Source organism: Carcharhinus amblyrhynchos, chromosome 2, assembly GCF_965287045.1.
Source record: "Carcharhinus amblyrhynchos chromosome 2, sCarAmb.v2.hapA, whole genome shotgun sequence".
In the NCBI taxonomy this organism is placed as follows: Eukaryota; Metazoa; Chordata; class Chondrichthyes; order Carcharhiniformes; family Carcharhinidae; genus Carcharhinus; species Carcharhinus amblyrhynchos.
Window position 1 is genome coordinate 132,857,552 of NC_137325.1, and position 20,291 is coordinate 132,877,842.

The 20,291-nt window shown below is 44.3% G+C and overlaps 1 protein-coding gene and 1 non-coding gene across 3 annotated transcripts; both read right to left on the bottom strand.

Annotated features, from left to right (window-relative positions):
• Window positions 1-526: 526 nt before the first annotated feature.
• Window positions 527-18,364, bottom strand: insig1 (insulin induced gene 1). 2 transcript variants are annotated; one of them, XM_080212968.1, is made up of 6 exons: window positions 18,223-18,364; window positions 17,192-17,575; window positions 14,676-14,800; window positions 7,428-7,594; window positions 5,669-5,768; window positions 527-1,579 (listed from the first exon to the last, which is right to left on the bottom strand). In XM_080212968.1, the coding sequence occupies exons 2-6, from the start codon at window positions 17,517-17,519 to the stop codon at window positions 1,526-1,528; spliced, it is 774 nt and encodes a 257-aa protein (XP_080069094.1). In that variant the 5' UTR covers window positions 17,520-17,575; window positions 18,223-18,364; the 3' UTR covers window positions 527-1,525. The 2 variants fall into 2 exon arrangements, with proteins under 2 accessions (XP_080069094.1, XP_080069085.1); XM_080212959.1 differs by having other exon boundaries at window positions 18,116-18,227.
• Window positions 18,365-19,668: 1,304 nt separating this feature from the next.
• On the bottom strand, window positions 19,669-19,741 carry trnav-aac (transfer RNA valine (anticodon AAC)). Its single transcript has one exon. It is a non-coding gene; the product is annotated as a tRNA-Val (tRNA).
• Window positions 19,742-20,291: the final 550 nt, after the last annotated feature.

Genomic DNA, 20,291 nt, shown 5'->3' on the forward strand with positions numbered 1-20,291 from the left:
CTGAACTAAAGCCCCCTACCCTTCCGGGGACTATGTCCCTCTATTCCCATCCTATTTATTTATTTGTCCAGACACCCCTTAAAACTCACTATCATATCCGCTTCCACAATCCCCCCCCCAGCAGCGAGTTCCACCACCCTTTGTGTAAAAACTTGCCTCATACAGTAACAGAGTGGTTAGCACTGCTGCTTCACAGCTCCGGGGACCTGGGTTCGATTCCCATCTCGGGTCACTGTCTGTGTGGAGTTTGCACATTCTCCTCGTGTCTGCATGGGTTTCCTCTGAGTGCTCCGGTTTCCTCCCACAGTCCAAAGACGTGTGGGTTAGGTTGATTGGCTATGCTAAGAAATTACCCCTTAGAGTCCAGGGATGTGTAGGTTAGAGGGAATAGTGGGTATAATATGTGGGGGTAGGGCCTGGGTGGGGTTGTGTTCAGTGCAGACTCGATGGGCCGAAGGGCCTCTTTCTGCACTGTAGGGTTCTATGGTCCTTGCACCTATGTATTTTTTTTCAGAAAATGCAACCATTTGACATTCACTGTACATTTTTTTTATTGACAACAGTAAAGGGAGAAAAAAATCAAATACATTTAAACTGAATGTGTACATTTACAAAAATCAGATAAATCATCTTATCAACAGGTGAGCAAATATGCTGATTGGTTCAGATCAAAAACACTAACACTGCAAAAACAATAAAAAAATCACTTCACTCTTGGGGTGTGGCGGGGGTGGGGGGGAGATTAGGAAGGAGGTGGGATGGAGCAGAAACAGGAATGGACCAAAGGAAATATTCCGTCACTGCCTTATTGCCTTATGAAGGTTGCAAGGAAAAACACACCTTCACTCAGGGACTGTCTCAATATGGGTTCAAGTGGAGGTTTCCAGTTTGCGAGAGAGAAAGAAAAAGTTCACTTCCTTCACAGTTCGGCACTGCGCACATCCTGCAGGATTATAAATTTCTACTGTACATATACACATTGTGACACAGCAGCCAAACTCTGGTGAACACTATTGTCATGCGAAGTAATGGGCTGGAGGGAGAAAAAAAAAAGCAGAATTTGCTTGCAATTTTATAACCATGCTCTGCAAAAGGATGGAAAGCTCCACTGTACGTGGTACACATGACGTTGAGAAGGGGAAATAAATAAGTACAGATATACGACAAGGCTCAGGTACCGGGTACATTGCACTTTTATCAAGCAGACCTAATACTTGCTACTTAGGTCTGCTATAGCAATAGGGGTAATGGCATTGCAGTTCACACACAAACTAAGTGATTACACTTGGTAGACTCGGTATGTACAGATTGCAGCAGAAAAAAGTCTTCAATGCTGAGAAATGGATCAATTTGTACAAAGGCAATCACAGATTGCAAAATGTTCCCTTTTATGAATATCATGCAGTAATCGCATCCTCCACCATATATAGCACCTACTGGTCTCCCTGGTGTATATACGTGCACTCCCACACGAAGCATCTACATTGGCACCATTTATGAATCCTTTTGACTGATGCTCATTTGCTCAGTCCTTGTGCATCTTATCAAGACATTCCTTGTGTGTGATTTCAGAGACTCCCTGTGAAAAGAGTAAAGAGGTTAAATCAGGACAACAAAACACACGCGCGCGCACACACACGTGGTTCCAAGTTAGGTTAGACTGGCTTTGGCATTTCAAAATAATATTCAAAAATCTGATGGAAATGCGCAGTGAGTCTGAAGCTGACGGGTAGATGTAACCCTTCATCATATCTGTCCATTCCACTATCTGACAGCTTACCCATTTCTGGTGTTTTAAACTTACTATTTGATCTTTATAATTACATTCAGCAACCAATGGGGAAGTGGTGGCTTAGTGGTATCATCCCATGACTGGTAATCCAGAGACCTAGAGTAATACGCTGGGGGCCTGCGTTCGAATCCCACCTCTGAGGTGGAATTTGAATTCAGTAAAGAAAAAAATCTAATGATCTAATGATGACCATGAAACCATTGTTGTAAAAACTCATCTGGTTTGCCAATGTCCTTTAGGGAAGGAAATCTGCCATCCTTGCCTGGTCTGGCCCACATGTGACTCCAGAGCCACAGCAATGTGGTTGACTCTTAAATGCCCTCAGGAATGGGTATTAAAAGCTTGTCCAGCCAGCGATACCCACATCCCATAAACAAATTAAGAAAAAGGGCATTCAGTATGACAGGTGTCTACGCTTCACAGGCTTGAAAGACTTGCTGAAATTGGAGCCCTTGGTGTTTAGCCTTGTGGCTTATCCCCATATTACCTCGTCCTGTGACTAAACGCATCCTCCTCCTTTCCAGCAATTCAAAACTGGGTAAAAACAGTGATATAAATTCACGTGTGGTAGCTCTAGAGAAGATCCAGGATGGGATTTTCTGGCCCTTCCTGCTGGCTGGATCTTTCAGTCCCACCAAAGTCGAGCCCCCGTGACGAGGGCAGGCGAGCCATGCAAAAGCCTGTATACTTTGGCAGGACTAGAAGATCCTGGGGGCAGCCAATGGCTCCCTGTGTCGGTTGCAGGAAAATCTGGCCCCAAATACAGCAAAGCAAAGAGGGACTGTGACCTCTGCCCAGGTGTGTCTGGGAAGACTATATATGTCATACACCGGCACAGACGCCAGTGATGCTCATTTACATTGGTCACTGGCAATGCTGAACTTAAGGGACATCCATCCATAACTTAGAGCCATAAAGCTTCACAGCACAAAGAGACCATCTGACCCATTATGTCTGCTGACCGTCAGGCATCTATCTATTCTAAACCTATTTTCCAGCACTGAGTCCGTAGCCTTGTATGCTATAGGTGTTTCAATGGCTCATCTAAATGCTTCTTAAATGTTGTGAGGGTTCCCAACTCCACCACCCTTTCAGGCAATGAGTTCCAGATTCACTCTCTAGTGAAAAAGCTTTTCCTCAAATTCCCTCCAAATCTCTTGCCCAATACCTTAAATCTGTGCTCCCTGGTTACTGAACGCTCCGCTAAGGGCAAATGCTTCTTCCTGTCTTCCCTATCAATATCCCTCATAATTCTGTACACCTCAATCATGTCTTCCCCCCCAATCCCCCCAACACAGTCTTATCTGCTCTAAGCAGAACAACCCTAGCCTGACCAGCCTCCCTTCACAGCTGAAACACTGCAGCCCAGGCAACATCCTGGTGAGTTTCCTCTGCACCCACTCTCGTGCAATCACATCCTTTCTACAGTGTTGAGTTCAGAACAGCGCACGGTACTGTAGCTGTGGCTGAATGAGTGTTTTATACAGCTCCATCATGACCTTCCTTCTCTTATATTCTGTGCCAACATCTTGTCTAATTGTGTGCTGCCTTCAGGCATCTTTGGAAGTGCACCCCAAGATCTCTCTCATCTTCCCTATTCCCTGGTGTTCTACCGTTCATTGCATATTTGCTTGCCTTGTTAGTCCTCTCAGAATTATCATCTCACATTTTTCAGGGTTAAATTCCATTTGCCACTATTCTGCATACCTCCCACATTCACGTCAAGTTTATTAATAAACACCTCAAACAGCATGGGACCCAGCACCGACCCCTGCGTAAAAACCACTGGACAGACTTCCAGTTGCTCCTCCCATTCCTCTGCCAACTTGTTATTATACGCTACTAACAAAATAAAGTTATAGGATGCATGTATAGTCTATAGGGGCAGAGGTACACAAGGAGGCCATTCAGCCCTTGTGTCTGTTCCACCATTCAGTTAGGTCATGGCGGATCTGTATCATTGCTCCATTTATCTGCTTTGGTTCTGTAAGCCTCAATGCTCTTGCCTAACAAAAATAGTCAACAACTTCCATTTCTAGAGAGCTTAGTATGTTAGCCGTGGTGGGGTGCGTAGCTCTTTCGCATCTGAATCACAAGCAGGTTCAAGTTCCACTCCAGTGCTGGAGCACTAAAACCAAAGCTGACACTACGCTGCAGTACTGAGGGTGGCACTGTGTGGGGTGCTGTCTTTCAGACAATAAGAAGTCTCACAACACCAGTTAAAGTCCAACAGGTTTATTTGGAATCACAAACTTTCATCAGGTAATGAAGGAGCAGCACTCTGAAAGCTCGTGATTCCAAATAAACCTGTTGGACTTTAACCTGGTGTTGTGAGACTCCTTACTGTGCCCACCCCAGTCCAACGCCAGCATCTCCATATACAATGTGGTATACCCAGGCCTCACCAGCCTGCTTGGGGTGGATGTAAACAATCGCATGTCATTACTACAAAAAAGACCAGGGGAGATATCCCTGGTGTCCAGGCTAATCATAAAAGCCCTACAGTGTAGAAAGAGGCCATTCAGCCCATCAAGCCTGCACTGACAATCTCACCCAAGCCTGATCTCCATAACCCCATGGGCAATTTATCACAAACAATCAACCTAGCCTGCACATCTTTGGACTGTGGGAGGAAACCCAAGCAGAATCAGGGAGAATGTGCAAACTCCACACAAACAGTGACCCAAGCCGGAAATCAAACCCGGGTCTCTGGCATTGTGAGACAGCAGGGCTAACCATTTTGCAACCGTGCCGCCCTTATTTATTCCCCAAACAGCATCACAAAATAAATTATCCAATCATTTGTCACATTTATGTTTGTGGGAGTTTTATTCTTTCATGGGGGTGTGGGCGTAACTAGCAAGGCCAGCAATTATTGCCCGTCTCTAATAGCCCCTGAACTGCGTAGGTTGCTGGGCCATTTCAGAGGGCAGTTAAGAGTCAACCCATCTTGCTGTGAGTTTAAGACTCACATGTAGGCCAGGTCAGGTAAGGATGGCAGATTTCCTTTCTCGAAAGGAAGTGAGCCAGATTGGTTTTTGCAACAATTGATGACAGTTGACATGGTCACCATTACTGAGACGAGCCTTGTATTCCAGGTTTGTTCATTGAATTTAAATTCTATTTGCTGCCATAGAGGGGTTTGAACGCGAGTCCCTAGCATATTAGCATGGATCTCTGGATTACTAATCCAGTGATGTTACCACCATCTCTGGTGGTATTGGCTGCCATGTTTCCTACATTACAACAATGACAGCACAACAAAAGGTACTTCATTGGCTGTAAAGCATTTTGGGACATCTGCCAGTTGTGAAAGGCACAATATAAATACAGGTTTTATTAAATACTTTTTATTTGCTCTTAATGGAGTGAAGCATTCTGAAGTCCTTCACAGGAGCAAAATCAGACAGAAATGGACAGAGATGGTGGTAACATCACTGGATTAGTAATCCAGAGATCCATGCTAATGTGCTAGGGACTCGAGTTCAAACCCCTCTATGGCAGCAAAATAGAATTTAAATTCAATGAACAAACCTGGAATACAAGGCTCGTCTCAGTAATGGTGACCATGTCAACTGTCATCAATTGTTGCAAAAACCAATCTGGCTCACTTCCTTTCGAGAAAGGAAATCTGCCATCCTTACCTGACCTGGCCTACATGAGAGTCTTAAACTCACAGCAAGGTGGGTGGACTCTTAACTGCCCTCTGAAATGGCCCAGCAACCTACACAGTTCAGGGGCTATTAGAGACGGACAATAATTGCTGGCCTTGCTAGTTACGCCCACACCCCCATGAAAGAATAAAGGGGGAAAGAAAGCTTCTCGTCGCCTGTACAAATGAGAATGAATAGATTCAATTTGAAAGACACAGCTTACCATGGCCAGCTGTCTGCCTATGTTTCCTACGGTCACTCCGCCAGAGAAGAATATACAGGGAAGCCATGACCGAATGTAGAGGAAATCTGGTGAGGTGTACCTGGATCAACAATGACACAAACTTTCCTTATTCCTTGGATTATTGCAGGAATAGCTGGATTTATGGAACTTTCAACAACGTTCTTACCTTTCAGGGGCAACTAATTCTCAGTCTTGGGCCTGAGGAACTGGCCTCACAGGACAGGGATGGGGCGGGGGGGGGGTGTACTTCATCTTACAAGAAGCACTCCTATTGGGAGAGCTCAGTCACTGATCACTGGTACTTGTTTCAATTTTAACAGCAACTAGCAGTTTTCTATTGTTCCATTTCACTCTTGTCGGCCATGGTTAACATTTCAGGATCTCCACCCCTAACCCCAGGTGCAGCCGTTCTTCCTAACTGAATCTGGATATATGAATATGGGTAGCATCGCAGCCGGGAATGGGGAGATTTGTCTCCTAGGTAGTGACCAAAGGACCGGAACACTGAGCGATGGTTAGTTGTAAGGCCACCGCATGCAATCAAAGAAAGGGGTTTGTAGACATTTTACTATGGGGCTTAGTGGTCATAGAATCCCTACAGTGCACAGGGAGGCCATTCGGCCCATCAAGTCTGCACCGACACAATGCCATCCTGGACCTATCCCTGTAACGCCATGTATTTACTCTGCTAATCCCCCTGACACTAAGGGGCAATTTAGCATGGCAGAGTGTGGGAGGCAACTGGAGGAAACCCACGCAGACACCAGGAGAATGTGCAGACTCCACACAGACAGTGGACCATGGCTGGAATTGAACTCAGGTCCCTGGCGCTGTGAGGCAGCAATGCTAACCACTGTGTCACCAACTGCACACCGTCTACTGCTTACTCAGCAACTGACCATTCCTAGTTTTTGTTTCACATCATGATACTAAACACCTGGCTTAGAAAAATGGAATTAAAGAAAATTGCCTGCCACTATCTCCCATCTTTACAACACCCGATGCTCCCCTACTCCCCAGTCAAGGTGGCGTGGCCAACCGTGTGAATTTATCCTGCTGGAAATAGGAGAAGAATCCATAGCCTATACATATGAGTAGGCTGTCTTCAGATGGCATTAATGTTTGGCTGCTGGGGCCCCTGGTGGGAATGGTGATGTTATATACCAGCTAATGGAACTAGGCAGGGGACACATGGAGAGTCTAGTTGGAGTGATTTTAATACAAAATATGGGGAAAAAAAATCAATAGATTTTGTAAATTTAGCATCATTACCATGAAGTACCACAAAATAAGCATGGTAATTTTTATAATGAGTTGTGCTAAAGCTCATTGACCTGTGAGAAATCATGGTTACATCAACAAATGGCCCCAAAATGGTTGAATCTATGGGGTACCAAAGGACCAGATGTGATGTTAAATGCTAGTCTTGGATGGTATTCAGACTTGAGATCTCCAGTGTTTATCCCCTACCTTGCCCTCAACACAAGGAGTACAAATGCCTTGCTATTGGATAGCTCTGTGTACCATTTGAGACAATGTACAAAATCATACCCCTGGCTAATTATCAATAGGGGAGATATCCATAACTATGTTGAACTTATTTACATTACTGGTAATGCAGATGCTAGGAGGTTGGGAAGGGATGGGAAGGTAAGGTTGGGAGTGACCAGAAGGAGGGAGGGAAGTGATGAGAGGGTGACAAATGTCAAAATGACAAAATCAACAGTTTTATACTTACTGGTAAACACCATTATACACCAAAAGTTGAGTGACCAAGGTTGCTACAAAGGCTATTGTAAGGCCAAGTCCAAATCCACTTCTGGAGCGATCAAATGTCCACCAGAGACCAAGTGAGAGGGCTGCCAGGGTCAAGGACAATTGCATGTTGTTGGCAAAATCTAATTTCTGATTAAGTAAGAGTTAAGGGAAGAACCATAAGTGATCTTGGATTATAAAAAAGCAACACGTCTACGAGGCATCTCATTATACACACCATGTGCACTAAACAGCAGTTAACTATAGGCTGACCAACTCTTCAATATTTTGTTTACTTGGATGAACAGCTGACAGGAAGTTGCAAGACTTGAATTCATTCAGGTTATTCTTGAGATGGCGTAAAATGTATTGAATTAGGAGATGTTGTATGGGACCAGAAAAGGCTTTTCAAATTAATTTCTGGGGCATGGGCATTGCTGTTTGGCCAGCATTTATTGCCCATCCCTAGATGCCCTTAGAGGGCAGCTGAGAGTCAACCACATTGCTGTGGCTCTGGAGTCACATATAAGCTAGGTCAAGTAACCAATTTGGGGCCATTTGACATAACCATGATTTCTCACAGGTCAATGAGCTTTAGTACAACTCATTATAAAAATCATCTTCCTTAAGGATATTAGTGAGCCAGGTGAGTTGTTCTGACAATCAACAATGGTTTCATGGTCATCGGTATATCCTTAATTCCAGATATTTTTTATTGAACGTAAATTCCACCATCTGTCGTGGTGGGATTTGAACCTGGGCCCCCAGGACATTAACCAAGTTTCAGGTTTGATAGTCTAGCGATAGTACCACTTGGCCACTGCCTCCCCTTTAACGTTGGACAGTTGGATCGTTGCTGTTCATTAAAATCAGCTTTTAATCTATTTTGACTAATAAATTCCCTGGGGTAGCAATTTTCACTTTTGCCTGGAGTGAAAGTCTATGGCCCTTTGAAGCATATTTCTACCACAATAACTGTGGGTTTTCATTTTGTGCCTTTTGTTAACTTGATCCCAAACCCAAGCATGAAAACTGTATGCAATTCCTTTTCTTAACGGTTGATTTACTTACAGAATGAAGCACTGCAAATGCATGCCTTCTACCTCCTAACCCAGTGTCCTAGCAGTCTCTCTTTATGAGTGCTCTAGGCACTTAATTAAACATTGGTTCGATTAGGGTATATGCCTGTGCATCTCAACAATATAATCAATAAAATTGACAGATTGGGTTTCTTTCCACTGGTGTTTGGAGGAGTGAGAGGTGACTTGATTGAAGGATATAAGACCCTGATTGGATTGGAACAAGGAGGATGTGGAAAGGATATTTCCTCTGGTGGATGAATTCAGAACTAGGAAACACTGTTTTAAAATTAGGGGCTGTCCTTTTAGGGGCAGCAGTGGTTAGCATTGCTGCCTCCCAGGGACCCGGGTTCAATTCCCAGCTTGGGTCACTGTCTGTGTGGAGTTTGTACATTCTCCCCGTGTCTGCATGGGTTTTCTTTGGGTGCTCTGGTTTCCCTCCTGGTCCAAAGATGTGCAGATTAGATGGATTGGCCATGCTAAATTGCCCCTTACTGTCAAAGGGGCTAGCTAGGATATATGCATGGAGTTACGGGAATAGGGCCTGGATGAATTGTGGTCAGTGCAGACTTGATGGGCTGAATGGCCGCATCCTGCACTGTAGAATTCTATGAATATATCTCTATGAAAGAGATAACAAGATTTGTTTTCTCAGAGGGTTGTGCGACTTTGAAACTCTCCGCTTTAGTGGAGGTGGGGGCGGGGTGCGGTTATTGAATATTTTAAATGTGAAGGCAGATAGATTTCTTTTAGGTAAGGGAATCCAAGGTTATTGGGGTAGTTGGGAATGTGAAAAACACAAACAGATCTTATTGAATGCCAGAGCAGGTTCAAGTGGCTACATGGCCTACTTCTGCTCCGGTGGCACAGTGGTTAGCACTGCTGCCTCAAGGCACCAGCGACCTGGGTTCGATTCCTGGCTTGGATCACTGTCTGTGTGGAGTCTGCATGTTCTCCCCGTGTCTGCATGGGTTTCCTCCGGCCGTCCCAGTTTCCTCCCACAGTCCAAAAGATATGCAGGTTGGGTGCATCAGCAATGCTAAATTCTCCCTCGGTATACCCGAACAGGCACCAGAATGTGGCGACTAGGGGATTTTCACAGTAACTTCATTGCAGTATTAATGTAAGCCTACCTGTGACTCTAATAAACAAACTTTACTTCGTATGTTCATATCATCAATGCACTATTAACACCTCTATCGTTAGGTTCACTCCAACATATACCCTTTGCTGACAATTCATGCAGTACTAAGGGAGTGCTTCATTCTTAGAGATACTGTCTTTCAGGTGACATGTTAAGCTTGGTCAGCCTCACAGATGGGTGTAAGAGTTCTTATGGCACTATTTAAAGAAGAACTGGGGGTGTGGAGTGCCGGGTGAATTCCTGCTGGCTTCCTGACCACTATTAGTTCTGCAATTGTACAGTTAATATAAGCTGACTTATGACACTAATAAATAAACATTTTACTTTATAACTTTAAACAAAAGGGTGGACCATGGGAGGGAAGTGAATAATAGGGAAAAAGTTCAAATCAGCTCTTTACTTTCACAAAGGAGAAACTAAAGTTTATTTATTAGTCACAAGTAAGGCTTACATTAACACTGCAATGAAGTTATTGTGGAACAATATTGTGAACTAATAAGGCGTGGGGGGGCGTGTTTTGCAATCTGGAAAAACACATTATAACGGTGGAAAAATGTGCTGTCAACTAAACAAAGGTTAGAATTAGACTTTGAAGGACAAATGGTGAGTCAACTGTGGCTTAAAAAACAATGTATCAATGGGAGAATCCAACAGGAAATAGTTGCCGGTAAGCGTAGAAACATAGAAAAACTACAGCACAAACAGGCCCTTCGGCCCACAAGTTGCGCCGAACATGTCCTTACCTACTAGGCTTACCTATAACCCTCTATCTTACTAAGTTTCATGTACTTATCCAAAAGTCTCTTAAAAGACCCTATCAAATCCACCTCCACCATCACTGCTGACAGCCGATTCCATGCATCCACCACCCTCTGAGTGAAAAACTTACCCCTGACATCTCCTCTGTACCTACTCCCCAGCACCCTAAACCTGTGTCCTCTTGTGGCAACCATTTAAGCCCTGGGAAAAAGCATCTGAGAATCCACTCAATCTATACCTCTCATCATCTTATACACCTCTATCAGGTCACCCCTCATCCTTCGTCTCTCCAAGGAGAAAAGACCCAGCTCTCTCAATCTATCCTCATAAGGCATGCCACCCAATCCAGGCAACATCCTTGTAAATCTCCTCTGCACCCTTTCAATGGCTTTCACATCCTTCCTGTAATGAGGCGACCAGAACTGAGCACAGTACTCCAAATGGGATCTGACCAGGGTCTTATACAGGGCAGCATTATCTCCCGACTCCTAAACTCAATTCCTCGATTGATGAATGTCAGTACACCGTACGCCTTCTTAACCACAGCCTCTACCTGCAAAGCTGCTTTCAGCGTCCTATGAACCCGGACCCCAAGGTCCTACTGATCTTCCACACTGCCAAGAGTCTTACCCTTAATATTATATCTGCCATCCTATTTGACCTGCCAAGATGAAATCCATCTGCCACTTCTCCACCCAGTCTTGCATCCCATCAATGTCTCATTGCAACTTCTGACAGCCCTCCACACTATCCACAACACCTCCAATCTTTGTGTCATCAGCAAACTTACCAACCCATCCCTCCACTATCTCATCCAGGTCATTTATAAAAATCATAAAGAGCAAGGGTCCCAGAATAGATCCCTGGGGCACTCCACTGGTGACCGACCTCCATGCAGAAAAAGACCCATCTACAAGCACTCTTTGCCTTCTGTGGGCAAGCCAGTTCTGAATCCACAAAGCAAATGTCCCCTTGAATCCCATGTCCCCTCACTTTCTCAATAAGCCTTGCATGGGGCACCTTATCAAACACCTTGCTGAAATCCATATAAACTACATCTACTGCTCTTCCTTTGTCGATGTGTTTAGACACATTCTCAAAAAATTTAATCAGGCTCATAAGGCATGATCTGCCTTTGACAAAGCCATGCTGACTATTCTTGATCATACTATACCTCTCCAAATGTTCATAAATCCTGCCTCTCAGGATCTTCTTCATCAAGCTTACCAACTTGTTGAAACTCAAGCATCCAAAAGGAAGATGAGGTTAATAGGAGTCACGTAGGAGTTCAAAAAAGGAAGGGGGGGAAATAAGAAACTTCAATTGATGAGTCACTGAGAGACCAGGATCAGCTAAGCTGTCTTTTACTGACTGTTTTATCATAGAATCCCTACAGTGCAGAGCACCATTTGGCCCATCAAGCCTGCACTGACAAAAATTCCACCCAGGTGTTATCCTTGTAACCCTACGTATTTACCCTGTTAACCCGTCTGACACTAAGCATGACCAATCTACCTAACCAAACCGGATCACCTGGAGGAAACACACGCAGACACGGGGAGAACTTGCAAACTCTGCACAGACAGTCACCCGAGGCTGGCATTGAACCAGGGTCCTTGGAGCTGTGAGGCAGCAGAACTAACCACTGTGAATCAAATTTAATTAGTTGCTAAGGAAATAATCTTTGCTTTATTTGCAGAAAAGGATTCTCGACATCCCTGAGATGAGCATTCTGTATTGTGTTTGTTCTTAGCATGTCTAGTGCGCTGAAACTGAAGGGAGAGTTGGAAGCAGTAATTACATGGCAGGAACCTGCAGTCAAAATGGAATAGACAGCACTATAATTTGATGATGTAAGTGAAGTGAACAGCAAATCATGTGGGTCACACCGCATTATATTTGTAGCACTTTCCAGAAATCACACAGGAAAGCAGCCAACGGAGTTTGACAACAATCTGAATTGCCTCCAGCATGCTCCCAGGGTGCTTACAGTATGCACGTGAGAAGTAAAGACCTTGTATTTATACAAGTCCCTCATACTATCCCAACGCACGTTACAGCCAGATCCCAAATACATCAGATAAATGAGTAGTTAATGAGTTTAATTTTTTTTAGTTAAATTCAACTTATTAGTTAATCTTTCACCAAGTTTTTGGTTGCCTATGCAATAATCTCCTTATCTGGGTTGTTGCCAAATTCTCTGTTTGACAACACTCATCTCAAGTGCTTTGGGGTGTTTTACAACGTTAGAGGCGCTATATAAACGCAGATTGTTATCGGAAGGATAAATATTGGTCCAAGGCTCCGAGAATAGTTCAACGCCATATTTTACCTCCACGAGGCCCATTTAAATGCAGCATTGGACCTCTGACAATGTGATGTACCTTCAAGGTGGTAGACAAGTGCCAATCTTGGTCACGTGGATAGATTTTAGCAACGTGGCTCTAACCCACATCCTGACTCAAGAGGGGCACCACTGAGCCAAGCTGATACATTATGAGGAAAGATGATGAAAAAAATCAAAAAGGGATATTCTGAGACATGCTCTTAAATGGTGGGCAAAAAATGTGAAGGGGAATCTGAGATTTAGGAGGAGTTTTCAGAGTTGATAAATGTTAAGTACTTCAACAATTAAAGTTACAGTTTAATCATTAAGTGCACACACCATGACCTTGACAATGTGATGACGTTTGGAGGTGTTGAACATAAGAACATAAGAAATAGGAGCAGGAGTAGGCCATCTAGCCCTTCGAGCCTGCCCCGCCATTCAATAAGATCATGGCTGATCTGTCGTGGCTCAGTTCCACTTTCCCGCCCTCTCCCCATAACCCTTAATCCCTTCTCTTATCAAAAACCCATCAACCCGCTTCTTAAAAATATTTAGCGAGGCAGCCTCCACCACTTCAACGGGCAGAGAATTCCAGAGATTCACCACCCTTTGAGTGAAGAAGTTCCTCCTCAACTCCGTTCTAAACCACCCCCCCTTTATCTTGAGGCTGTGCCCCCTAGTCCTACTGTCTTTTTTGAGCGGGAAGAGTCTCTCCACCTCTATCCTATCCATCCCATTCATCATCTTATACGTCTCAATGAGATCTCCCCTCATTCTTCTAAACTCTAACGAGTACAAGCCTAGTTTATTCAGCCTCTCCTCATAGCTCAATCCCCTCAACTCCGGTATCAGCCTAGTAAACCTCCTCTGCACTCCCTCCAGGGCCAAAATATCCTTGCGCAGGTGCGGCGCCCAAAACTGCACACAGTACTCCAGCTGCGGCCTCACCAATGCCCTATACAGCTGCAGCAAGACCTGGGGGGAATGGGGTGGGGGAGGGAAAGGAGCTGAAATCTGATAAAACTCAGAATCTGACTGCTCCTTTGTAAATGTACGAAAAGCTTGGAATGATTTGGATCATACTTGGAAAACACGTTGTATTCTTAGAGATAATGAACCCTCAACAAGGATAATCATAGTCGGGTATTCACAATTCCCTTCAGTGCATGCTTTGTTGTTTTATATAGTCCCTTTTCTTTGTAATGTACCTTTCTTGAAATGAAAAGTAAGTAATCTCACAACACCAGGGTAAAGTTCAACAGGTTTATTTGGTAGCACGAGCTTTCGGAGCACTGTCCCTTCATCAGTGAGTGATGTTTGATGAAGGAGCAGCGCTCCAAAAGCTCGTGCTACCAAATAAACCTGTTGTTCAACCTGATGTTGTGAGACTACTTACTGTGCCCACCCCAGTCCAATGCCAGCAACTCCACATCTTGAAATGAAGGATTTGGTTTTTCCCTGTGCACTCATCTATAGGCCAGCCTTACTTTCACTCAATTTGATCTTCCTGTTAGTAAGTTCTAGTGCCCAGGCTCTTCAGGAAGCAGAAAAGTGATACAAATTTCCTCTTAAATGTTCCTCATGTCCTTATTCAAATGGAAGACACCACCTTACATCAGAAAATGCAGCAATATAAATTAATATATACACACAAAGTAGGAACAGGAATGGACCACTTGAACCTGCTCTGCTACTCAACAAGGCTGATTCATGGCTTATCTGATTGTAACCTCAATCCCACATTCCCACCAACCAAGGATAATCTTCCAACCCCCTGTTAAACAAAAATCTATTTGGCTCTGCCTGAGAAGTATTCAGATAGGTCCATTTGGCAGTTACACAAACATTAACCATCATTTCTGGGAAAAGCGAATGAGCGGGTCCTACTGGAATTTGTCCTGTTAACAATCGAAAGGATACAGCACTCGCGTGATTGATGCCAACGAAGACTGCTACACATCTCATGACACTTGCCCATTCTCTTTTGAACTTGTGAGGCTCTCCAAGGTGACTGTCAATGCAGGGGTACAGCAGCCCCACAACAGCTGAATAAAGATTAGATGTTAGAGAAGTTAGGACCATTGAACTAAGACCACGCAGAAGAACATCTGCTTAAAGCCAGATGTCACGGATTTAACAAAATGCTTACAGATTTCTATAAAGGTAAAATGTTCACCCTTTAGACGAGTAAGAAATATTAGTGAATGTTTAGACTTGTACAAATATCACTAAAGGATCACAGCAAAAAAAAGTTGGGAGATTAACAAGACAATCAGCATTGGACAGAAAAGGTCAATGTTCAGGGGTGAGCATTTTCTCCATTGTTAACCTATTGAACATGCTAACTGACCTACTGTGTGCTTCTATCACTTTCTGTCAGAACAAAAGATTAACTTCTTCATAATATTTGTTTACTAAGCACATCTTTAAAACATTGAGCAACATATTAATCTAAGAGCTCTGTGGATATTAGGAATAGAGATAGGCCATTTAGCCCCTTGAGCTTGTTCCACTATTCTGTGAGATATAGCCAGTAGCAGTGGCTGTCTGAGCAGTGAAAGTAATTGTGAAACTAAAAGGAAAGTTGACCATCCTGGCATGGCAGAAATGATGATTGTTAGATACAATGTCATGGAGTGGCACGGTGTTAGCACAGTGAACCCCAGGGACCCGGGTTCGATTCCCGGCTTAAGTCACTGTCTGCATGGAGTCTGCACATACTACCTGTGTCTGCATGGGTTTCCTTCAGGTGCTCCGGTTTCCTCCCACAGTCTGAAAGACGTGCTGGTAAGGTGCATTGGCCACGCTAAATTCTCCTTGAGTGTATCTGAACAGGTGCTGGAATGTGACAACTAGGGAATTTTTGACAGTAACTTCATTACAATGTTAATTTAAGCTTACTTAAACTCATGAATAAACATTTTAAAAAACTGGCTGACAGGAGCCAGGGGGTGTCACAGGTAATGAAATGTGCTAATGTAAATGCATTTCCTGCCTTTATTGCAGATTATCCTCTCTGCTATTAGGCTGAGAATCTGAACCCCATTTAAGACAGTAAGAAGTCTCACAACACCAGGTTAATTTGTAGCAAAAACCTGTTGGACTTTAATCTGGTGTTGGGACTTCTTACTGTGTTTACCCCAGTCCAATGCTGGCTTCTCCACACCATGACCCCACTTAAGAAGCAGAGAGAATGCTTATGTTTCTTTATTAGTTCACAAGTAGGTTTAACATTGCAGTGAATTTACTAGCAGTGAGATGGGTTTTAACAGGTTAACCACAAGGCAAACCTGGAACAGCCTGCAAACCCTCCTTTCAGCATCCGGCTACCTAGTTTCCTTGTTTTCATTCTGATTTTTTTTAAAGCGCGGTGGCATGTTGCTCATAGCAACCAATCAGGAGCAAGCATTTTGGCTCACCAGTTCCCAGCTGGGCCAATCAGAGGGCAGCTCTGCGCCGCAAGGCCCCGCCCCCTTCCGCCACAGTTGCAATTTCATGCAAATTCAGCGACACGTGGCGCGAAACCCTCCCTCCAGCAGGGAGCAGATCTGGGCGGGGGAAGGAAGCGGGGGGGGGGGGCTAACAGCTGGCAAATACAAATAGGAATGTCCCATCAAAAGGAGACAGCAATCATCTGTACAACTCACTGTCAAAAATATACACACTTTCCCGAGTGCAAAGATTAAAAAAAACTTAAATGTTAACTGGCTCAAGACTAGTTGTCTAATTTTCATTTCATGCTGCCAAAAAGCTCCCCCCCCAAAAAAAACTTCACCTTTGTTTCAAAAGACGAAAATCCAATTTACTCGGGGAGATTCCGAGGTTGTCAAAAGATCAAACCACATACCAAAGGAAGCTGCTGTTTCTACACTGTAGCGAGTTCACCCCAAAGTGAATTTGCATGGTCTGAAAGCATAGGGGCTTTAAAAAAAAGGTTAATAGTCTTCCGAGTTTTCTGCATGGGGTATGGGGTGGGGGGTATGAGGGTTAAAAAAAATTGAACTGCAAGCAATGAGAGACTTTTCAAGAATAAAGATGACACAACCATACCAGAGATAAATATCTCTTAATAATCATTGATTTCACATTTAAATGGCTGTAGAATTCGTAACTCGTTAGATTTGGTGCGATGTTAAACGCATCTCAGCTTGACAACAACATAAGAGTGGCTTGGACTTTGCAATGAAAGCTTTCCACTTACTGATGTAAACACCAGTCATTAAATAATGTCCAACATTAACACTGGGCAAGATTTGCTAAACTGATAATGTCCTTTTATTCATCAAGGTTAAATTGGGACAATGTGTCACTGCCCTGGACCACTTTACAGTATCAGAAATGGTATGAACAGAAACTACACAAACAGAAGTCCGGTTAAACTACACATGACATGTTGTTTGAAAGAGCTTCCTCCCTCCCTAAAGTCCCATCCTTACCTGCAGCTGTGCCACAGCAAGGTGGCACCCACCAGGCAGAAGAGAAGATTGTGGCAATGACCTCTTCGGGAAACAGGGTGACATGCCTCTGGATCTGCAGTAGGTTTAACACCAGGGCCAGGAAGACACCCACGGTGAAGAGCACCAAGCCCCGCCGCACTAAGTTCATGGTGTGCCCGCTGACCAGGGAGCAGTAGGCACTGCCCAGGATCGAGCTGACGATGGTCATCATTTCGTGAACTTTTGCCACCAGCAGCGTGCCGTTGCTCTCAGATGAACGCACCCGGGTACAACTGCAGGACCAGCAAGCCTCCTCGATCCTTGACATCTGGTACCGGGAGGGTTTCTTGTTATTAACACTAAATTGGCGGCACCTCTGCGGCCCTGCAGGAATGAACAGCAGAAAGAAATAAGAGGCATTATGAAAGTGACTTCACTAAAACAAAAAACACAGAAAGAACACGGGATCTTGTCCAAGTCCCAAACTTTAGTGAAATGTGGCAACTGGGCAGCAAGATGTCCCAAATGTGAGGGGCACTGCATGCATTTAATTAAAAGTATGTGCTGGTGGAGATGGCTATTAGACGGTTAATTCCACCACCCCTCCCCCCTGTATCAAACCAAACATCTGGCACTCAGCATTTTAGTTTCGCTTTCCAGCTAAACGACCATCAATGCCACAATTCTGCTTTCGACTTTAAGGGAGCAGACAATACATTTACAACCGTGGACAAGAGGTGTGGGTTTCCAGGCAAACGCATCCCCCCCCCCAAAAACAAATAGATGCCCAATTTAACTGTCCATTTCAGAGTCTGAGGGGCTGAAGAGAATCGGGGGGAGAAGAAGGGTAACCAGCTCACCCTGAAACTGGCCATTTAACCCCGCCACCCCATTGCAGGGAAATAAACAAACGCAACACCTTACCGTCCAGGTATCATGAATGTCAGTTTCTCTGCGACAGGGAGAGAACTTTGCGCGCTGGCTGTGCTTTTTCTCCCCTCCCTCTCTCTCTGTTAACTCGCTGCACTTACATTGTATATGAAGTTATTAGGTCACATCCTGCAGTGGGGACTATTCATGCAGCGCAGACAGGCAAAGCGGTCAAAACAATCTGTCTGGTGAGCTCAGTGGAGCCAATCGCAGCCTGACGGCCCATATGACGTTCAGGACACACCACTGAGTGTAGCGGCCCTTTGCACACAAGAGGAAGAGGAAGCCAAGTCACTCCCCACCGTCATAGCATCACCAGATACACGCACCATCAGCCCCTGGCTCATTCGCCCCTTTTTTTTTCGCGTAGTGCAAAGTGCAAAAACACAAGGAAGGGAAATAGGATGGCAGGGCATAGAGTAATTGACAAGCGAGAGAAGGACTGAATGAATCACAGGGAATGTGCAGAGAGAGAGAATCGCTAAAGGCGCGCGCACACACAAACAAAGAACGAGCCAGGGAAATAATCAACAATAGCACCAGGGAAGCCCTTATTTAAAAGGGAATGGGGAGTAAACATAAGGCTCTGACGATGGGTCATCCAGACTCGAAACATTGGCTCTATTCTCTCGCCACAGATGCTGTCAGACCTGCTGAGAATTTCCAGCATTTTCTGTTTTTGTTTCAGAGTATTTCATAATCCACTGTAACCATATGTAAAAATAAGGAGATCTTACTAAACCTGTGCAAGGGACTAGTTAGGCAATAACCTGGAATACTGTGAGCTGCTTTGTTCCCCTTATCTAAGGAAAGATACACTGGCATTGGAGGCAGCCCTGATAAGATTCACTAGGTTAATGCCAAGTATGGAGAAATTTTCTTATGAGGAGATGTTGAATAGGTTGGGCTTGTATTCATTGGAGTTTAGAAAAAGGTGACCTTATTGATGCCTATAGGATTCTAATGGGGGCTTCTTAACAGGGTAGATGCTGAGAGGATGTTTTCCCTTGTGGGCATAATCTCAGAGTAAGGGGGTCACCCATTTCAGACATCTACCCATCTCAGAGGGTGGTGAATCTGTGGAATTCTTTACTGAAGAGGTGGTAGAGGTCAGGTCATTAAGCTGAAGTTTATTTATTAGTTACAAGTAAGATTTACTTTAACACTGCAATGAAGTTACTGTGAAATTCCCTAAATCGTCACACTCTGGTGCCTGTTCAGGTCAATGCACCTAACCAGCAAATCTTTCAGACTGTGGGAGGAAATCAGAGCACCTGGAGAAAATCCACGCAAATACAGGGAGATCGTGCAAACTCCACACAGACAGTGACCCAAACCGGGAATCGAACCTGGGTCCCTGGTGCTGCAAGACCACAGTGCTAACCACTGTGCCACCGTGCTGCCTGTATGTTGAAGGTGGATGTTCAAGTATGTTCAACGCTGAGAAGTCATGAGTCCACTTGCCAACCAGCCAACACTTTCTTATTGTACGGTGTACATTTGCTGTTTCCCCTTACATTAGTTTCCTTGCAAAGTGTCCTCATGAATGTTACTGCCCAGGTTCGAACCAGGGACCTTTTGCGTGTTAGGCAAATGTGATAATCACTACACTACAGAAACAGCGTAAAAGTGTCCTCATGAGTGCAAGACAAAACACGCCCACACATAATGCCCTTCTTCTCAGCAATACTTGAATTAGAAGTAGTAGGGGCATTAGAATTGTCGTTATTCTCTCCATCTTGCCTCTCAGTTCCTTCTGCCTGCATGCACACCTATTAAGAGAAAAGGGAGGTTGGCTTGGATAGCCAATTCTTGACAATGACAACATCCCCGAACAACTCTGCCTCATGTCCCACGAACTTTGAAAAGATCATAAGATTAGCTTGTATGAAGAAAGACCTTCTTCAACCCATTTGGTTCCACCATCCCAGTCTATAACTTCTCACTGCAACATCCAGTCATCTTTCAAAGGGCCCAGTTGCTTGACCTCCAATCACCTTGCCCTACTGCGCCAGCAGTTGATCACCTGCTGAGAGCAAGAGGCACTTGCATGCTTAAAACCAGCATAGATCTGTTGGGCCAAATGGTCTGCATTCAACAAAATGTTATTTCTAATTGAGAACATTTTGGGTAAAAGGAGTCTTTTTAAAAATGGTTTTGTAGTGGTTTC